The sequence below is a fragment of the Rhinolophus sinicus genome, chromosome 1, assembly GCF_057876585.1.
Source record: "Rhinolophus sinicus isolate RSI-liver-muscle chromosome 1, RSI-T2T, whole genome shotgun sequence".
Lineage (NCBI taxonomy): Eukaryota > Metazoa > Chordata > Mammalia > Chiroptera > Rhinolophidae > Rhinolophus > Rhinolophus sinicus.
The window spans coordinates 126,208,279-126,230,158 of record NC_142501.1 but is presented as its reverse complement, the minus strand read 5'-3'; the positions used below and the strand labels follow the sequence as shown (position 1 = coordinate 126,230,158).

Genomic DNA, 21,880 nt, shown 5'->3' with positions numbered 1-21,880 from the left:
ACCTGTTCTAGAAGCTTTTTTCCATTGTTCCTCTGGGTCACTGGCTCTCAAACTGGGTGACACATTGGAATCACCTGGAGAACTTTTAGAACCATTCCCAAACCCATCCAAAAACAATTGGCTCAGAATCTTGGGATAAGATCTGGTCACCAGTATTTTTTATAAAGCTTTGGGACAATTTTGATGGGTAGCCAGGAATGTGCATCAATTCTCTAATTAGAAGACTTGATTTAAATATCTGAACTACGTAGAAATTTGATTCTGAGTCTTTAAGGGCAGGTTAAAATTTATAAGCTTTTTTGGAGGTTTTAAACCCACACAAACTCCTATTCTTCATTTATCCTTGAAGGAAATAAAGTATTCCGGAAGGTCAGTGAGGCCACCGAGGCTCCTTAGCAGTGGAGGAGAGGGCCTTCCCTACTTCGGGCAGTGACTGGAGGTGGTCCCCTCCTTTGTGGAAAATAGAAAACCAGCCAGCCAATCAACCAACCAGCCAACCAGCCAACCAACCAGTCCTCTGAGATCCAATACACACGATCATCCCTAGTTTCCCGTTCCTCCAACACTGTACTGTGGGAAATGGGCCCCTGCATTTACCTCCCTACAAGGCTCTCTTTGGTGTGCATTGTAAACCAAATTTCACTTGTGTGTAAGAATGGGAGCAGGAGAGAATAAAAGAAAGGGGGTCTTACTGGCCATGGTAGAATTTACTGTGCATGATCTCGGGCTCTGGGGTCAGACTTTAAGTGTGATTTTGAGGTGACTTTTTTTTTTTTCTGTGCTTCAGTTTTCTTATCAGCAGAATGGAGACAACAGGGCTTCCCACAGTAGGTGGCTGTGAGAGTTCAGCGATGTAATGCTACATCAAAGTTGAGCCTGGGACACAACACACTCTAAACAGTGGCTGTTATTACTACTGCTCCCGGCCCTGTTTCCTTCTGGGAGTCACCACAGCTCTAAAGACCCCATAGGGCAGCCTTGACCTTGACCCCTCAAGAGGGTCAGCAGCAGCTTTATTTTCTACTCATTCCTGGTGCCCAAAGTCGCTTCCGTGCATGTAACTGAGCATCAGTTTGCTTGGCAGTTCAGTCAATGCCAGCAAGGGTTCTTGCTGTGTTGTGAATGACAGTACAGGTTATCACCTAATTGTTTATTGTAAGACATCATAAACTCACTCTCAGAAAACAGGAGCAAGTACAGTTGTTAAAAGTCTGGCTATACCAATTTTCTATGTCCTGTCTTTGCAGGAGTCCACAGAGGGGAGTGTGTTCATGCACCAAGGTCTATGACAAACTTCTCCTAAAAATCTACAAATCTCCTAAAAATACATTATAAAGATGATATGCCTGTAAAGGCCCAATGTACTCACCAACATTCATATCAGAGGAGCTCGTGTCACTTACCTTTGAGAGGCGGCTCATTCTCTCTTCATTGTCCTCCAGGACACGCAAACTCGGAGGAACGTACCAGAAGCAGACATTTGTGTGCTGAGGCTACAAAGAGGAAAAGTAAGATTCACAGTCAGCCCAAACTAGCAAGTTTGAAAATTTCAAGGACATTTCGAATCCATTTATTCTGCAGCTTCTGAATGCAATTCGTATTTTAAAATCCATAATCACCTTTGGAGGGCCTGACTTTCACAACATTATATAGTCGTTTTTTGTTTTTCTGATTTTTACTTTGGCTCAGAATAACTACCCGGGCATCCCTGCTTCTCCTTTGTAATGGTCCCACTTACAAGGACAGTATGTTATTGACATCAAAAATATCAGGGATAAGAATTGCAATTGACTAAACATTTTGGGATCATAGAAATCAGAAAACATACCTTTCCATCAAACACCATTTCATAGCCTTCTCGGTTTTTTATGATATTGTATAAATACTCTGCCAGTTCCAAACACTTGTCAATATGTGCTTCAAACCCAGTAGTCCCCTACGTAAGAGAAAAAGAAAGACTATCAGGCAAGCTGAGAAAGGTGGGTGAGCACTGAGGCTGAGACATGAGAGCCCTCCGGACAAATGGTTTTTCTGCCACTTCTCAGTTCTGCTCCAGCACTTTCCATACATAAGACAGTGTTTCTAGAGGCTTTTCTGGCAATTATTTCTCCTTTGATGCTCTCGCCCTCAGGTGTTTTTGTCCCCTTTCAAGTCTGTCATTACTGCCCTCCACAGTGACTTCTTTTCTTCTGAGCCGCCATTCTCCAGGCAATTATTTTGATTACTCCCGGGGAAAATTGAAAATTGGTGTCTGCCATTTATAGGGGCTAATTATGGAAGTCATTAATGACAAGAAGCCTGGGCTATTCTCTTCCTGTGTATAAGCAGCAGCATCAGGGACCCGCCAGGATGCCTGCTTAGCCCCTGCCCATCATATACATTTGCCATTTCCAGACTCGACTTTTGTTCACCAATGTATCCGCATTATAGAATATACAGGGTAGGTGCTCAGTGAGTATTTGTTGAACACCTGGATAAATGAATGACTCTTAAGGGGCACACAAATGTTTTGTTAGCCTGTAGTTCTACAAAGCTCATTAGATTTCTCCTCTGGGGAATAAATGACTCATGTGTGTGTACTGGGCAAATCATCACAGAGGTCTTTTAGCTTCCAGCTCTGGAAGCCCAGGGTCTGGACTTAGGAAAAACAACACAAGAGACTTGGACTGGAGCTCTTTAACTGACATCAGGACACATCAGAGATTTACTTTTCAAAATTGCTTTCCTCCTAACTCCTTCAGTGTTTGTGAAATGCTAACGGAAAACTTGGGAAAATAGCTAATGCTCATCCCAGGAGCTCTTAGAACTGGACTGCCACTGACTAATCCAACTTGGAAACTAGAGGGAGCCATTGTAATGGAGATAAGATGGGCCCACTTTCCTGTTTATACACAGTCTGGTCATCTCAGCTAAAAGAAGGATCCAGTTTGGCCAGTGATATTTAACACCTGATGCATGCTTAAGGACACGCAGCATTACAGAAATCTGATGGGTCCAGAAACCTATTTCTTTGGAGAGTACTGCCCTATCTGATTGGTTCAAGGAGGCTGGCTTGTTCCTGATGAAACTAAGGAAGGACTTAAGCTGAGGCCTAAATGCTCAGGCCAGCACCTACGCCATGTGCTCCATGAGTCTGTGTGTGCCCAGGAAATTAGCATTGGTTTGGACTGATTTGGAAGTTTAGGTCCACTTGGGATGGATGCTAGGTAGGAGGCAGGGAGGTCAACTGCTCTCCAAACTGGATTCTTTGGGCCAGTCTACAGCTGGATTTAAGCTTGCACATATCTGATGCGGGATATGGCCTGGATCAGCATGAGTCTGACCCTATCCAGTGTAAGACCTTGGCGAATCTCTCTGGTCACATGGGAATAATGGCACGTATTTGATTTCCCATACAGAGAAATCGTAAAGTAAAATGAATGCTCTGAAAACGAGTTTGAGTGTATTGCAAAGGGAGTGGGATTGCCAGAGACAAAAGTGGCAGTCGACTGGCCTTTGCTCGTCCAGGACTTCACTCTGAAGATGACTGGGGGGAATCTGACCACCCGTGAGGCTAAAGAGGTATGAGGGGAGTGACTTCGGAAAATCCAGTGTGCCCTTTGAAGCCTGGGGCCCTTCCGTTCATGTTGGATATCGATGGAAATAAGATCTATATTTTATTTTCAAGATTTTGAAGCCTTTCAGGAGATTGTCTAAAACTCATTTATTCACCAAATTCTTGTTGAGTAACTATAAAATGTCAAACTGCTCTTATTGTGAGAATGACTAAGGCACGTGTCATTCTTTCTTAGACGTCCCATCACTGTGACTCAAGTTGCTGGGAAGGACGCTGAAGGCTCAGATGGGTGTTTCTAAGGCAAAGACTGGACCCCAGCATCAGGGTTATGCTGAAGGAACTTGGGGTGGCGGGGGTGGCAAAATATGGCTTTATTTCTCTGGCATCACCCACACACTTAGGGTTTGGGTGAACTGACTGAAATGACTATTCCACAAGGGAGTTCACTGTTATTTCTTTTATTCACAGCTGTATCACTCATACCTGCAGTGCCAGGCACATATTAGGTGCTCATGAATGGATGAATGAATGGAAGTACAACTTTTAATCACTGGGGCAGTGTTTTGACAAAGAATGTTCTGAGGGGCCATCTGTATCAGACCCCGATTACTTGTGTTAAAAAACGTCGATTCTCAGGCCCACCCCAGACTCCTAAATCAGAGTTTCAGGAAGATGAACACTGTTTGTGTTATCTTCTTCAGTGATCTCACGGTTTCCCATTGTTCAGCTATGGCCTCTGTGTTTTCTCAGGGCCTGATATCTTAAATGCTGCCCATGGTTCTTCTCTGCTTCTTAAAACCCTCATCTAGTGCTGTCAGGTCTCAGAGATGCCACTTCTGAAATAATGACTGAACCCTTGGCTGCTAGCTCCATTTTTGACTGCCGTCATCTGGACAATAGCTCCCTGATTACCCTCCTGTCAACTTAAACTCTTCACTAGACTCAGAACATGCACGTTAGCCTCTGCTAAACCTTCTTTCTGGGATGTCCTTCTCCCAGCTCTGCTGGGTCATATCCTACTATTCTACCTGTCTTGTCCAAGATCCATCTTGAAGGTCACCTCTCGATAAATCATTCCTGACTCTCACACTGGGAATGAACTCTCCTTCCTTTAACTTCTCGAGGTATGTCTGTGTTTCTCTTATGACCATTCATATTCTGTCTCATGTGATGGTTATCTGTGCATTTAGCTTATCCTGTCTGGAAAATTATAGACTCTTTATCTCATTCAGCTGCTCCATATCTACTTATTAAAATTAGTATTTTAGAGAGAAAGTGAACATTTAGTCACTCAGCAAAGGGTTCCAGACGTCAATTTATCTTTAATAGTTTTCTCCTATTATTTTTTTCCCCTCTCCCAGTCCCTCTGTTATCTATGTTTAAAGTAGGGAAGCTAATCACAGAAAACTAAAAGGAACGCTGCCAGTTTGTAAGATAAAAACACAGAGATTTACTGTGAAAATTCCTTAGGTACATATTAAGCCATCCCTGCAGTCCTGAAGAAGGGGGACTACTTTTAAGGTTTTTTTTCTTTCTACCACCAAGTTTTTACCATTGAGGAAACCTGTCAAGATGGAAAATAATCATCAAGCTCTAGGATGCGCTAATAAAATGCAGACAAAATGAAAGTTCTACCCAATAAGAATGGAGCTGAGGGCAGACACAGTCAGTACTGGTGCCGAGGACAGGATTGCATATTGTAAAACCATCTAGAACGCCTCCCATCAGGAGGCTCATTTTTTTGTTTTTTTTTTGTGTTTGTTTTTGCATAAATTTGCTATAATGAAGCTATCCTGGATTTAATATGATGGTCATCATCAGTGCATTTAGTTCCATTAGTCATTACAGACTAAGGAATAGTAACTCATATTTAGGTTACTGTTTTATATGTGGTTTATCTTACTAAGGAGAAAATGTGGATTCCCTCGAACATTGTATTCTCCAGGCAGGTGAGGGAACAGAGGGTTTACTGATTAATGCTAGGCTCTTCCTCCTCCTCATTACCAATTTTTCACCTGGTTTGTTCATTCCTGAGGGCATGAGGACATGCAAGAGCGCACGCACATCACGGCCAACTCTTTCATGGTTCTTCTTGGACAGGTGACTTCTCCTTCCCTGGCTGGCATTACTAGAGAGCTTTTGAGGTGAGAAGTTAATTATCCTCACTTCTGATCCAGAGTGTAGGACAGAGCTTATTGCTTTAACAATTATTATCATCTCATTTTGCAAAAAATGCAGCTTTAAGTTGAAAGCCATATGGGAGTTTTTGCTGTGTAGAGGTCTAGCTACTTAAGGTTTTGCATAAAGAATTAAGAGAACATGTGTCCACAGGTCATGCAGCTGTTGTGATGGTTCTTTTTTCTCTTTTTATCCCCTCTCCTGGTGCTTTTATTTCAAATATTTTAGAAACCGGATCCTTTGCCTTTATTTCAGACCTCATTTGGTCCTGCTGTTTAATTCACACCTGATATCCTCTAAGTTATTTCTCTAAGAACCAACCAGCTGCACCATGCTGGTGAGGAGCCTGCAGACAGAGAAGGAGCAGCAGGAACTGATAAAACATGAGAGGAACATTTTTGTGTAAACATAGCTAAAGGAACATCACCTTAATAAAAACACCACAGGAAAAAGAGACAAAAAGGATGATACTGAACAGTATTTAGAGATCAAGTTTTCCGCAACTTACTAGCTGACATTTTGTAATTCTTACCAAGTAATGAAATAAAAATCTACTTCTTTTAAAACTGCTTGAGAGTACACCAATAATTCATATTCTTGATTTATTTATTTTTTTCCAAATGAAAGTATCACTGCCAACAGAATGAGTCTCATCTTGGATGGTGGGGACCAGGTATGTGTCCTTGTCATGCTTTCAACTTTTAAAGGAGGAAGAGGTCCCTTGCCCAGCTCAAGGGATGGGAGCCCACACACCACACCACTTTTAAGGGGAACAACTTACCTGAGGCCTCACTCCAGGTAGCTGTTCAATACTTAGCAACACTTAGAGAAAATTCAGCTAGGGTAAATAATAGTATGGAGGCTTGCCATCCCCAGAGATCATCTGAGATTTATTTCTGCATGAAGCAAGATCATCTTTTCTATTTAGCCTGCCTGTTTTCCAGGATGGATTTAAAGAAGATTCCATAAAATCATTGTGGACGGCATGGGTCACTCCCAAGGCCCCTTCTTTTCTTGTTAGCCAATCCCCTCTCTAAACTGCTTACGGCAATTCTGCTTACTTTGAAAAATTTTATAAACAACAACAGCATCTGGAGCTTGTGGCTGTGGATGTGGTCCATACCTCTTTACACAGACGTAAGAAAGAACCCATTCTGTGGTCTCATCCTGGCATGTCTCACTCTTGCTGATTAAGTTATTTGCTTGTTCCTATGGGATTGAATCTGTCACCTCTTTGTGTAAGATACTTAGAAAGCTTGGAGCCAAATTTGGGGGACACTCCCCCCCCCCACAGGACGTTGGGGCATGACAACTTCCTTCTAAACTCTCCCTTTCTCATTTCCTGTGCTTTTAGCAGTTGGGTTTTTTTCTGGCAGTTGGGTTTTTCTAGCATGTCCAGCTGGCTCTGGCCATTGCCTCCTACGGAAGATAAATGAAACCTGGTGGGGATTTGTGACATTTAAGTTAGCAATCTGGTCAAAATTAAAAATAAAATCTTCAACCTTTCCAGCCTGTTTACATTGAAATATACACTTATGCTCTTTGAAGGCTACAGATAGGTCCAGCCAGTACTGCACACCATTACTTACAGAGTTTTCATTTCTGAGAGAGGAATGTCATCTATAGTTCAATCCTGAGGCCCGTAGAGAAACTGTACAAAAGAAGGTCACTAGGTACTGATGGAGTTTTTTTTGTTTTTGTTTTTTGTTTTTAAGCTTTAGAACTACAGGTTACCCCTTTAAAATGTCAAAAAAGCTATCCTGAGGAGTTCTCCACTTTTTATTTTTGTTCTCCAAACATATGCTTTTAGATTGCATTAACCTGCCCAAGTTATCAATCACTGGGTAAAAACAATACAACACCATGGAAACACCAGATGTTCTGCCGTATAAAGCAACGTGAATTTGTTTGCTAGATGAGTGAGCATTCAGAGCCGCTTGGCTTAAAAGGCAAAAAACAAAACAAAACATGGGTTTTATTATATAAGTAAATCAATCAAAAATACGAATTATTGTTGTGCTCTCAAACGGTTTTAAAAATATACCATGAGTTTGATTATATTCTTATCATGGGTAGAATGCAGGTATCTAGATATAGGATTAAAGAAACTTAACTTGGGGGGAATTTTCAATTTGGAAATCAATTTTTCACATGTCACACTAAGGTTCACCAGATACAGTTTGTGTTTTTAGTTGACAGTCAGCTGATATACATGTGCTCACCTTTGCTCTCCACATTAGCCATAACTTGAAAACATCAACATGGCGTCCACACTGTAAGGCCTTGTCTCCAGTGTCATAGGACAAGTCGTAGTGTTTATCTTGCTGGAAGAGGTAGGAGGCATGCATCTGGTTGCAACTCTGCATCAATCCCTAGAAGAGAAGAGAAAACTTAGGAAATCACTGACTTTCTCAGATGTCCTATTAGAGTTACATTGTGATAGAAATTATTAAGAAATAATAAGAGAAAGAGACATTGAATATTCTGGAGAAAGAAAACAGTAAGAATCAAATGAAAAAAAATGGGGCCAACATCTGGACAGGATGGGCTGCTATGATAGGTCAACTCTGTGGGATAAACGAATCAGAGAAGGCATTTATTTTAAAAAACACACACAATCAGAGTGTAATGTTCATTCTTTGGGAAAACATCCTGATGTTCTGGCTTTTGTTGCAATTAAAATATTTTGGAAACTTTTCGTTCTGTAAAATATTATTAGTATGATTCTTATAGTGCTTCATTGATATTTAGTCCAAGTACTTTGTCACTTAGCTGCTAAGATTTGAGTTCTCTTTGGAACTCATAGCTTTTAAGACAGTTCATTACTATCATTTTTATATGCTGACATCTAAAAAAATAAAGACATTGTTACTCTGAGATATCTTAAATAAACAATCTTTCAAATGTCATGTTCCTCTCTCAAGAGCGGTTAGAGTGTCAGTACCATGTTATGTTTTCACACTCAGTAGTTTATGGTAGTTACAGTGGATAGTTTTATTGTCAATGACCATTAATTTTCCGGGGCACCGTAAGCTTGCTATGGAAAATGGGTGGCAAAGTGATTGAACTATTCTCAAGGACAGTGAATGAATCATGCTCTCTGACTAAAACAGCACTGCCAGTCTCCTCCCTGGAAACCCCACCATGTTTCAATTTGTCACGAACCACAGGGATCCTTTGACTCTTTCATTATCTACAGTGTAATTGTGATTTGACAGAAGCTTTGCCATTTTTTTCTCTTGTGACTCACGACAAGAAAAGACTCACATGTGATCATTTAGTTAAAGTTAGCAGTAATAACCTTTAAAAAAAAAGTATCCAAACCAAAACAAAATTCAATGCCACTAAAATTTTCACTAGGTCCTGAAAGATGGAGTACCCAGATGGGTAAACAACAGAACTGGGCTCAACTTTGTAGTTTAGGCTTCACAGTCAGTGGAATTCATTAAGTTATTTTTTGAGAGCAAGAGAAATTATACAATATAATTGTAATAGGGCAATAGAAAGACATAGAATTTGAAAAAGAAAATTTACTTGAAGACCAATAAAGTTGAACATTGTAATAGGTGCTTTTATATTGTTTCATGGTCACAGAAACTTGGCGCCAGTCTTCCCCCAGACATGCCAGCTTGCAAACAGGTGCCATCAATCCTAAGGGTGGCCACCCCAGAGAGTGTGGAATAGTGACAGATTGGACCAGTTCCTATTGGGATAGGAAAAACCACTCAAAGCACATGACCTCTAAAAGGTTGGCTGTACCAGTCTCAATGTACAAAAGGATAAGAAAAAGTGATAATGTTTTCCACATAAAGGGCCTGGATGAGATAATATTTTGGTTCTGAGTCATAAAAAAGTTATAAACCATTATGTCCCAAACTATTTTAAACACATGAATAGTTGCTGTGCTGTAAAATAGTTGCTGTGAAAGAGATTTCAATGGTCAAATAAATTTACCAAATTCTGTGTTATAAATCCCTTCTTTTTAGATATTTGCAATATGTATTAGCATATTAAAGGCTCTGATATGTTCTACAATAATGAAACTTGTTTTTAACTCTTTAATTCAATGTATCCAAAGCTTTTTATAAACTGAATACTCTTTTATCATAAAATACATAGTACAATCTTATAGAATAGCATTATTCCTTGGATCCCACTCAGGGAAATGCTGTCAGCGCATCATACACTCTAGGATTTCGAAGAGATCCTAGAACTATTAATCTATTCCTTCCCAATGAAGGAATCCTTTCTATCCTCTTACTAACAAGTTATTGTGCAATCTCCATCCAATCACCTCCCCTGGTGATAAACGTATCCCCACAAAAAGCATGCATTACCTGTTGGGCAGCTTAATTTTTAGAAAAGTGTTCCTTTTATTGACCTCAAGTCAGACCTAAAACCATGGGGTATTCTAATTTTGCCATCAAATCTGTACCACCCAGTGTTACTAACCCAGTTTCCTGAAGCCTCAAGAAAAAAATGAATCTCTTCCACTTGAGAATTATTTAAACTGTGAAGGCTGCTATCCTCTCAGCCCTTTGTTTCTTTGTTTATTTTGTTTTTCTTTTAGATTAAACATCCTTTGTTCTTTCAACCACCTGTCTTAACATGTTTTTCAAGTGCTCTCAACTGCTGGAGCTCTAGCTCAATGGAGTCTCGTACACCATTTGGTGCCAAGGTAAGCAAACCACTCCAGGTGTGGTTTAACCAGAGGACAGTGGAGAAAGAACCACCATCTCCATCATCATGAAACTCCGCTCTTTTATCTCATTAATGTTTCGTGAACGGTAATTTTCTCCTCACCCATTGCTGACCCCACAGTGTCTGACCTAACATCCTATGCTTTTGCTCACATGTACAACAACTGAGCCATGTGTGAAGCACGCCGGTCTCATCTAGTCCAACGAGAGCGATCCTCTCCCAGTACGTAAGAGCAGGACCTTACAATTATCTTCATTAACATTTTCTCCTTGTCGGATGTGGCCCACTGGTCCAGCCTGTAAAATCACCTCGTATTCTGATTCTGTCACTACACACATTCACTCTATCTAATCCCACGGATGGACTGGGCCACCAGCCAGGAAAGACGTACCTCTTCCCTAACCAGGAGAGCAGAGCACTGCAAAGGGACGCCCATCATCTTGTGTGGATTCCATGTCACAGAGTTGGCCCTAAAGGAAACAAATCGTGTTAAGGGTGGCACCAATGACAGACTCAGACTACAGAGGCCCTGTGCATGGGTGACAGAGCTCCAGGCTTCTCGGTGCTGCTTTTCAGACTGCGGGAGGACACACATTTGCAAAACGATAAGTGGACTCTTAAGTCTACAACCTTTTCTTTGTCTACAGAAACAGCAGGTGAAACTCAGCTTCCAAGGTGGCGACAGCCCCTTCGAGTGACTGGGATCATCCAGGCCAGAGTCCGAGGCACAGAGCACCAAGTAGGTGAAGGAGCTGCCCTGGCGTGTGTCCCCACCGTCCCTGCTGCTGACACTACCGTAGTGGCCCAGAGCTCAGAGCTCATTCCACTGATGTATTCTGTTCTTTTCCTGACCCAGTTGCTTCTTCTTCCAATTCAACTGATTACCAGACTTTTCAAATATGTCCCTTTCATAATGGCTTCTAGCTTGTCCATCTCCTTTAATCCAGAGTTATCCTTCTAGACTGCAGGTGAGATACCTATGGCTCCTATCGATTGGGGTTTAACACACTTGAGAAATATAATGCTCTCCCAAAAATATTAGTGATTCTTAACTCAGGGTTTCATTGTATTTGAAAAGTTTAAACCATAGTTTTGATTCGGATTCCTTTAACAATAATAACTATTACTTTAATCTGGATACAGCAATCGTGTCTTAACTGACTCTTGGTTGCCATTTCATCCTCCACGCAGCACCATAGCTACCTTCTGTTCTATTTATGGCCCTCTCCTCTTTATGAATTGTTACCAATTTCCTTTTGCCTCCAGTCAAAATTCCAAACTGTAGGGCATGATACCCACAGGGGTGGACCACAGGCTATGTCTTCAGTCCTGTGTCCTTTCACTTTCTTGTACCCATTTCCATCACACCAGACTATTTTGCTCTCAGAAAATTCTATTTTCACACTCCTGGGTCTCTTAATGTGATTTCCTTGATCTGGGATGTCACCTCCCTTTTCTTCACTTGGCTAAATCTTACTTATTCATTAAGACCCAAATCGAGTCTTTTCCTGTAGTTTTCTTGGACTTCATTTGTCTCTCCCTCACTCCGGATATACTGCTCCAACTCTGTCCGCCTCCAGTTCCCAGGGAAAGCAGCTGTCCCTCTGTGAGTCCCACTGTTCACTTTCCGTGCATATCAGGCAGGTGAGACTCTGTTCATGCTTCTCAGAGACCGAGGGATGAGAATCAGCAATGTGACCTTGGTATAAACAGACCCCCAGGAGGAGGAGGGTAGGAGTGCCGTCCATGGCAGCTGCTGTGGACTGCTGCCTCTTCTCTGGCTGAACAACACACTTGGGTTCACCCTGCTCCCAGCACCTGAGGTGTGAGAACCTCGGCAAGAAATGAAAAGCTGGTAAAGATCCCGTTCATCTGCTTGATAAATAGTGGGCTCAGGCGCCAGTCAGAGGACACTTACTGGCCTGGGGATCTTATCTGAATCAATGAATATTCTGGCTCTTCTTCTGGTCTTTCTTTGGCTCTGACATTGGCTGTCAGATACCTTAGGACTGGAATTGAGGAAAGAAGCAAAGGCACTTTATGGCCAGATGGCTACTACCCTGCAAAAAGGACGAAATGACTTTACGAATAATAGTAGAACTGTGGTACTGAAACGCTCCTTCCAAGAAAATATCTCCTTGCTCTGTAGAATGACTCTGTAGAATGACCAGAATCAAGAAATTTGGGCTCTTAGCAGTACGTAATGGTGGTTAAGGGAAGAGAGCGCAATAGCTAGACAGTCTGTGCTTACACCCAGGTTCTATCACTTCCCAGCGGTGTGACCTTGAATAAGTTACTTAACCTCTCTGTGCCTAGATTTCCTTGTCTGCAAACAGAATAATGGTAAATAGTTTGGGTAAAGTGCTTATAAGTATATCTGACAGACCATAAGATTGGCTCTAGCCATTGATTTCAACTATGTCATTTATGAGCTTTGTGACATTGGGCACACAGACACTGCCATGCTATAATATTCTACAGCTATATACCTAATCCTGACAAAACTGAGCTTTGCCAGTAACGACACGGATGGAGAAGAAAACAGCTGTTCTCCATTTCTCTGACTGGATGTGTTTATTTCTATGCAGTGGCCATTGTGTCTTTTTAGACCAGAAAGTGCCAGGGCCCACAACTACCTGTCACTGTCTCACCTCTCTGTCTCAGAAGGGCTGTCTCACAAAGATGGCAAAATGCTGTGCAGAGTGATTCAGTGACATGGCCTTAATTTATTTGAGAAATGTCGGCAGTTTATGCAACACAGCTTCGGGTTCATTTCAAAATGTTTTGCTCTGGTGTTCGGTCATGTGGCGTCTGTGATTTTCCTGAAGTCAGAGAGAACTGAGTCCCCTAGGGCTGTTTTCAGACACAGCCTTGTGCCTTCATTTGCACCTTAGCCTTAGCAGACCCCACATGAACTCATTCACTTGCCCCTCCTCATCCTTCCAGATCTGTTCTTTCTCCTCTGTCTTCTGTGCCTCAATTCCCTGCCCCATTTTCTCCCCACGCGTCAAGTTCCCAAACGTGTGTTGCTTTGGTTTCATTCTCTTATTCTCCCTCTCCTGACGGTGCCTGCCCTTGTAGTTCTGTATCCTCACCTCCATGGGTTCACCCACTCCCCTCTCTCCCAGCTCACCCCAGCCTCTCTCACCTCTGCTGCCTCCCACACCTGGACCTTTGCCCAACAGCTTCTGCTCAGTCCGGGCTTCTACCTCCTCTTGAACCCTGACTTATCTTTCCAAAGCGGTGGTGGGATAACACGTATCACTCCTCTCCTCAAACCCCTTGCTTGGCTGCTATACAAGGGCCTTTCTAGCTTGTTCCCCACCCCAAGAAACACAATGCTCTCTGTGCATGCGTAACAATGGCTCAAATGGCAGTGATGGTCCGCTCAGGGGTGACGCTAATCCTGACCCCGCTCTGCGGGCAGGCCCTCCACTGACACCCACTGGGCAGGACTGTGAATACTCCACTGGCTTCCTAGTCCCTGACGTGACTCCATCTCTGCCTCCAAGCTAACTCATCTAGACTTTCTCCAAGGACCGTGTCAAACCTCTGCATCCCTGCTCATCACCTGATGTCTTCCACTTCCTCCTGCGAAAGCTGCAATGCCCACCCCCGTGAAGGCCTCCGTGAGCAGCCCTACCAAGGAAGAAGCACTCCTGCCCCGTGTCCTCCAGTCAGCCTGCTTGCCTGTCTCTTGGGCCTCTACTTCCTCTGCCTTGAATTTTAACCCAGTGTTGATCATCAGTCTTCCCTGCTAGATTCTAAGCCCCTTGAAGACAGGTTTCGTATTACATTTGTCTTTGAGCCCTCGCGGTGCCTTGTGCTGCGGCTTGCATATGGCAGAGGTTTAGTAACTACTGGCTTGGATTTCTGAACCTCTGGCTCTCAGGGTGGGAGTGAGGGCAGTAACTGGTCATGTGGCAGAGGCTTCAGTGGGCCAGGAAGCCTTGCGAGTGGACTGCAGCAAAGGATTACTGTAGGTGAGCAGCAGCCTGCCGCAGGCAGGGTTAAAGAGTCAGCTTGGCAAAACGGGAAGGGATTAAGAAGTACAAATCGGCAGTTATAAAACAGCCGCGGGGATGTAAAGGGAATATGGTCGATAATGTTGTAAAAACTATGTATGGTGCTGGGGATAATAAGTTATGGGGGGCGGGGATTACTTCAAAAGTTATATAAATGTCTAACCACTATGCTGTACACCTGAAACTAATATAATATTGAATGTCAACGGTAATTGAAAAAATAAATAAATAAAAAAGAAGAGTCAGTTTACAACGCACAGAAACAGGCTTTGCAGCATCACGGCTCGTGGCATGCTCTGTCAGCAACACCATATCTAGACACTTTGACTGTTTTTGCAAGGCACTTTCTGAGAATTTGGTTGGTTCTCGAAGAAGATGCCAGGCAGGGCTCTGGCTACTTATGCCATTTTGTTATGAGGATGTGACACTGGGATCCCTGGGATCCCTGGGGAATCTCTGGATTTGGAGACAAGAATCAACTATGGATTTCTTCCACTTTAGTGTGAGTCCTAATGCTTGGGGAAAACAGGATACCCCAAATAAGACAATTTCTTTCCTAAACTTGTGCCCGAGCACATTGTGCCCAGGGGTTTCCACTGGCCCTAAAACCATATTCACCAATGAAAGTGTGCCTTTGGCTGATAAGTCAGCAAGAGGGATGGATACTCTCAGGTAAGTGGGTAGCTATGGGGGTTCTGCTCCACGCAGAACACCAGCAGTCCCTGGATTTTAGGACTTTGTATCTGGCTATTCCAGTTAGTAGATTTAATTACAGTACAGTTGCAAGGATTGTGGCAATTACAGAGGACTCTATGTTCCATGGTGAATGTTCTAAGCTGTGCTCTCAAATAATAGTCTTTAGCACAAAGGCATGTGGGTGTGTATTTCTCCAAGGCTCTGGGGAGGTAATTTAGGGAGCTTTCACATAATCATCAGTATAGGATGCTGCATGGCTTTCAGCACTTGGAGTCCCAGGTGGCATTAAAGGTAGAATAACAGGCGCTCACTTTTGTGTCAGTCAAAAAGCAACTCAAAGAAGAGAAGGTACTGTGTACAGGACACCTCTCTCAAAACGACGTGAATTAAATTCCTGTTCTGATCACCTGAATAGGCACCTTCTAAATTGTTCTCTTTTGTTCATTGTCTCTCCCTGTTTAGCTCATCGGCTCCTCCTTAAGCTTCTGGTTGCATGTATATTGTCATGACAAAAAGGAATTCAGCCTGTGAGAAGCCCGAAGGACCAGAAGCAGAGACTCCAACTGGCTCAGTCTGGGAAGGGGATAGACTTGTCCTCATCTCCTCACACCTGCATGGGTACCTGCAATTAGAGCAATGGGCAGCTGACTCTGGGACAGCAATCCTGCCGGCAGGGCCCTCAGCTGGTCTGTCTCCAGCCTCCTTTTCACTAATTAGGCAAGGCGCCCCTGACGGCCTCAGTAACCCTGCACCCTCTCTCTACCCTCACAGGTTCTCTGTGTGTGAGTGGGCCTGGGCATCACAGGGCACACCCTGTGCGTTCCTTCTGGCCTGGCTGCTCCGCATGACCAGTGCTGACAGATGCTCCCCAGCGCCATCAGCCTCTATCCTCATCCTGAAATTGTGCCAAGCTGTCCAGGGGCAGAGTCAGTGGGAAGCTTTTCCTGGGCAGCAGCTGGCTGCTTGGCAGGGCATGGTGGGCATTTGTCAGCCTCGGATGAATTCCGGCTTTCTCAGCTGCCTGGGGTGTCAGAGCTCACAACAGCAGTTGACCTGCCATGTTGTGATGGGAGAACGGGGAACCCTGAGCTCCCTCTGCACATGGTCCAGAACCAAATCCGGAGGCTAATTCTGCATTCTGTAATTCTTTTTTCCTTTGGACTTGAATATGCTTTATGCTAATCAGATGTTACCTCCTTTGTGGTTTGCAGCTTTTCTCAATGATGGACTGCTTAGTCTCTGAATAAAGGGTGCTTTGCAGCATCCGTCAGAGCTATGGTAGAAAAAAGTCATGGGAATGAAAGCATGTTTCACTTTATGTAAACTGGTCACATTAAACCCCAAACCTAAACTTTCAACACTGATAAATTACAAGTGCTTATTTGATTTGTCAAATTATTTATTGGTTTCTTTAAAGCACTGGATATTATCCTTTATGGACCATGAAAGCTATAGATCTTCTCCCTACAAAACTGTGGACTGCCTGCAATTTTAAACAATTTGGGTGGTTGGGTCAGAATCCCCAGTTAGGAATCTCTGCTTGAGAGACAGTCCACTTGGGTCACTTGATATGGGCTTTGATTTCTTTTTGTTGTTTACACACAATAGTCACACATGTATGACCACACAAAGCAAGGCACACAGCACCGCACAGAATGGTTCACCCATGCACCAATAGTTCTTGGAAATTGGGTGTAATTTGCTTTTCACATTTAGCTTTCACACTTTATGTTGTGAACAAGAAAAATGTGTGTACCTCTCCACGCCGCTCAGTTTCCACTTGTGTTTCCGGGACATCAGCAATCCTCCTCCCCAAGCTGCCTGAAAAAGGAAGATCATACAAGGAAAAAGGTAGCCATGGTTCATTGCCTAGATGTCTACAGTTTGGTGTTTTTCAGAACAGTCAGAGTCTCCTAGAGCCCAGACAATTTAGGGTGTTGGCCACCTTCTTTTGGCACTAGATTTTCAAAGTTTAAATTGGGGGACTATTCAAGGTCTCAGGCTCCCTCCCATATTTATATGGTGTAAGGAGCCAAACTGGATACATATTTCCTTAGTCTGCATGAGAAGGAGACAAATTCTCCCTGCAACCCATCACCAGCTCTCAGTCGTAGTGAAACTCATCATCTCACAATGAGAAACCCTATTATCTCCACAGTTTACAGTTGAAAAGATGGGTTAGGGACCCTTTAAACAGCTGCTGAGTTGTGAGGATAACTCTTTTGACAAATCTGGATGGTTCCAGAAGGAGAAATCAGCTTCATAAGCCTATATTACTGCTGTGTAATTTTGGATAAGATAATTTCTCTGTCCAAAAAAAAAAAAAAAAAAAAGGCAGGAAAGATTTGTACCAGTCCATTAGTTGAACAATGAGAACATGTCCTTTAAAAATTTGTTCTCAAGTTTGCAAATTTGAATTGATGTAGTAATCTTTAAAAACAGGATGTCAAGAAGATGGAGATTCATTGTAAAATGTTAACATTCTTTGTGGGTAAAAGTAATCCTGGGATAATTTTAAAGGAAAAAAAAAAACTATTACGGTATAATTACATTTTACCCCCCTTTGTTGTAATTCCACTTCTTTCATATTTTGAAAAATTATCCAATTTTCCAAATGTGTAGTATTTTAAGATTTTTTTCTAGTTTAATTATAGAATGTATAAACATGAAAAATAATAAGAGTAAGTGGTAAATTTGATATGGTTCAAAGAAAGGTAACACAATTAGTTAAAAGATCTCCCAGCTCCACTTTCAGTAGTAATCTTGAAGGAGAGACCACAGCCTCTACTGGCTGAAGACACACACACACATTGTTATTTTAAAGTTGGGGTAATCCTCTTCCTGAATCAGCTAGCAAGGTTCATTAGGCTGCCCAGTTCTGAGACCCAGGTCACTGATGGTACTTGAGTTGTTCGACCTTTTCTCAGTGTCTTCAGGTGTAAAATGAAGGGATGGATCTCAGGTAGCCTCATGAATAATTCACATTGTGAATTAGACAAGGAAAAGAAAATTGGTGATTGCTATGCAGGACACCTCTGAAATAATAGATATTTAGTTAGCTTAGTCTGTGGACATATTCTGCTCCTAAAGAAAGGGGAATTAATTTGGTTTGAATACTTATGAAGCCAACATGATATAAAGCCAGTGCTACTCAACAACATTCTTGTATCAGAATGTAAATCGACATATACTTCCTTCACTGAGAAAGTCTCACAATCAAAAAACATGTCAGCTGTACCAAACATTGAGCTTGGAGATAATTTGGCACCAACTCCTTATCTCATCATGGATCATTAACAGTTTGCAGATAGCAGCTAATCTTTGAGTCATGCTTTGAATAATACTGGCTTAAATTTAAATCTCTTCAATTTCTCCTTCTAAAAATTGATATTTTTTCATTTGAAAATGTTTTGGTGGGCACATCTCCATTATTTATTAGTGTGACTGAGCCTGGCGTCAAAACATCTCACGTATAATTTATCTTCTTAGCTGACCAAGCTAAGAAATTGGAAATTTGGTGGTAGATATTTCTTAGCAAGTTGTCAAGTCTGCTTTCCTCTCCATATATACAAATACCTGACTTGAGTTTTTTTTCACTCTCTGGGTTTCCTATATAAATTCAAATCCTATTTGCCTTTTTGATCATGTTTACAGGGAAGTAAGCTCTGCATGTGTGTGACTATGTGTGTATGTACATGGGACATTGGTTCAATGAATTGAGAACTAAGTGCTCAGCTCAGGAAAATAAGAATATTGTCATGTTGGGAACTAATGCACTAAGACATAATCAGCCTCAGACTGCTTGCAGCGAATGTTGTATACTATGTGAGTTCTGTGCTATTTTGTCTTTGCAGTCCTTAAAAGCTGAAGAGAAATACCACCATTTACAAATAAGCTTCCAGAGAGAGAGAGAGATAGAGAGAGAGAGAGAGAGAGAGAGAGAGAGAGAGAGAGAGAGAGAGAGAGAATCATTCTACAATCCCCAGATGGAAAATGTGCAAGAACATTTTGGTGGCAGGCCCTATGGGATACTTACATCCACGTGCATCCAGATCTTATACTTTTTGCAAATGTCAGCGACAGCTATGAGAGGATCAAATGCTCCGTACACGGTGGTCCCAGCTGTGGCACTCACAAGGAAAGGAACAAATCCCTGTACAAACAAGAAAGCCCCAAATAATGTAAAACAGGGGTTCAAGGATTCTTTTAAAAAGCTGACAAAGACAGTGGAAATTGACTCCGTCACACACATCTGCATTTTTGGAGCTTTCAGAAGGGCTGTTGACACCTTGGAACCTGGCAGGAACGATGATCACACTCCAGGCCTTTCTGTTGGAACTGCCAGTTTCATTATGAGGACAGACCTTCAGGTTCTCAGAAGAGGCTGCCCTCGACCCAGAGGTGAGTAAGCTTTGTGGTGCCCATAAACCATTTATATATTCCAGGGAGAATTTTCTGGCCTTTCCCCCTCCTTTGCTGACTTTCTAGTCTTCATTTTTCATAACAGGGACTCTGAACTTAATAAATCCCCTGAGAGTGAGCAGAAAAGGGAATGCAGAGAAGGAACTCCGATCAGCCCATTGCTCCTATTTGGAAAATCCTCAGATAATGTACTTGGCGTCTTAGAGAAGAGGATTCGCATAAACAATAAGCTATGGCTTTTACCTGTCTTAGTAGTTCTCAGTCTGTCTGGCCCTGGTTAAACCAAAATTGACCGAAATAATAGGTGCTGCTGAAAGTAGGCAGAAGGATGCCTCAAATAGGACGACCATAGCTTTTCATGAAGTTACAGAGTCAGCCTGCAGGTGGCAGCAAAGGTTTAATCCGTGGCTTACGTTACAAGACGTAGTTCTGGCACAAGAAGGAGGGGAACCTCGGGCCAATTTGTGTGTGTGTGTATGGGGGGGCGGTGCGAGGGGTGGGGGGGGCGATGAAAATAAATAATTATTCCTGAGTTCATAATAACCAAATGCATGTGTTATATCGTTGAACTAAGAACTGTAGGTTACATGTAGTGAAAGTTAAACAGAGATTTCTAAAGACAAGCTTTCCGGCTTGTGAATGTAAATGACTTTCCAGAGCTTTGTGGGACTCTTGAGCAGGTCTTCAGAACTGGTTACTTCTACAAAGAGTTCTAAATTGTTTCCTGAAAAACAAGATGTTTGGAGGGCCAGTCATACCAGTGTGTGTCCAGGCAGGAAAAACTGGCTGCTGTCAAATAAGGGTACAGCGGGAACTTCCGGGCTGCATTAGCATTCTGATGTTTTCCACTTGGGAAAATGATCTTTTGAATGTGCATTTGCTTAATGCCAATCTTTGTCACGTAGGAAGACAGAAGCTTTGGAAACTCTATACAATATCACTGTGTTTATTATTTATTCAGCAAGTTAGACCTTTCCAAGGCAGAGCCCGCAACTCATAGAAATAAATATTGACTGGATGCGAAATTTTCATATTCTCATTAAAGCTGCGAGGTTGCGGCTTGGGTCCTCTGTTTAAAAGAAAACCAAAGTGTGTTCTCCACTGGATAGAAATAGAAATATGTAACCTTAGCTTGTTACGGGCTGGACAAAGCTCCCTACAAAAACTTACTTTCTGTTTGGCTTCAAGGATCCTTCTTTCAAGATCAGATGGGATCATTTTTCCCCTGAAAGGAAAAATAAATATATTATAGTTTTACTTTGAATAATTTACTTTGTTGTCTGTCACAAGTGGTTAAAGTCCAGCTGTAAACCATTGATAATAATGATCAGTTTAAACAACTCTTTAGCTCTTTTCAGGAAGAAATGCATTTACTCCCCGAATGAGGCATGAGTATAATTTCTGGCGACTTCAGCAGATTCCCGACCACACCGTGCTGGTGTTTCAACAGCCTTGTGTCCCTCCAATCTGAGCAGAGCCTGCTTTTTAGGCCATCCTCTTAATTCAGTTAAAACAAACCTACTTTGGAGCAAGACATTTGGCAATGCAAGGAGAGTGCAGAAAAAGGTTTGTGTTCTAAATTTTCTAGTGACTGGACCTGCAATTTCACATAGAGATGAAATGCCAAGAAGAGAAAAATCCACTCTGAAGCGTTTGAATGAAATATTAAGCCAACACATTACCTAACTACATTCTAAGTGCTAAAGGCACAAAAGCAGGCAAAGAACTCCTGGGCTCAAATTTCAAAAAGCTAGATAAATAGGAATTGGAGAAAGAAACATCTTTTCCATCCCCAAAATGTTTCTTTCCTAAAATAAAAACACAGATAGTGCTTTGCTTACTATAAAACCCCATTATTATAATAACCAGAGGAGCTGATTTCTTCAAGAAGCTAGATGTGGCTAGATGTGTGATCTTAGTCAAGTTTCTTACTTTCCCTGTGCCTATTATTATTATTATTATTATCCCTAGAACATAGTGATAAAAATATTACGTATGGAGTTATAAGGATTAAATGAGTTAATGCAAAATTATTTTAAAAGTGCTTGCCATATGGGAAGCGTTCAATAAATGCTACCTTTTATTGTTGAGATTGTTATTTTGTATTGTGACATTCCTATCCTAAGACTTTGGGAAAAAGACAAAGGACAGAGTAGGTCCATGGTACTGGAGGTTGTTACAATAAATGGTTGAGAGATGCTACTGACATTTAGTGAGCAGCGAGTGGGGTTTTGGTATTTCTTGCTAACTCAATCATCCATCTGTGGCGTCTTTGAGATTCTAGATACAGAGCAAGCACTGG

General features: G+C 42.1%; 1 protein-coding gene and 1 long non-coding RNA gene across 4 annotated transcripts in view; one reads left to right on the top strand and one right to left on the bottom strand.

Annotated features, from left to right (window-relative positions):
- Nucleotides 1–21,880, bottom strand: part of GAD2 (glutamate decarboxylase 2) — a 71,357-nt gene that overhangs the window by 8,337 nt on the left and 41,140 nt on the right. For both annotated transcript variants that reach the window (XM_019749131.3, XM_074324956.2), the window contains 7 exons: nt 20,749–20,803; nt 19,193–19,309; nt 16,913–16,977; nt 10,827–10,905; nt 7,957–8,106; nt 1,829–1,936; nt 1,404–1,493 (listed from right to left, as the gene is read on the bottom strand). In XM_019749131.3, the coding sequence (XP_019604690.1) occupies nt 1,404–1,493; nt 1,829–1,936; nt 7,957–8,106; nt 10,827–10,905; nt 16,913–16,977; nt 19,193–19,309; nt 20,749–20,803 (664 nt within the window). The remainder of the gene's footprint in view (nt 1–1,403; nt 1,494–1,828; nt 1,937–7,956; nt 8,107–10,826; nt 10,906–16,912; nt 16,978–19,192; nt 19,310–20,748; nt 20,804–21,880) is intronic.
- LOC148759253 (uncharacterized) lies at nt 4,965–15,906 on the top strand. Of its 2 annotated transcripts, none has more exons than XR_016018234.1 (4): nt 4,965–5,700; nt 10,305–10,412; nt 11,083–11,174; nt 15,619–15,906. It is a non-coding gene; the product is annotated as an uncharacterized LOC148759253 (long non-coding RNA). The 2 variants fall into 2 exon arrangements; XR_016018233.1 differs by having other exon boundaries at nt 11,083–11,178.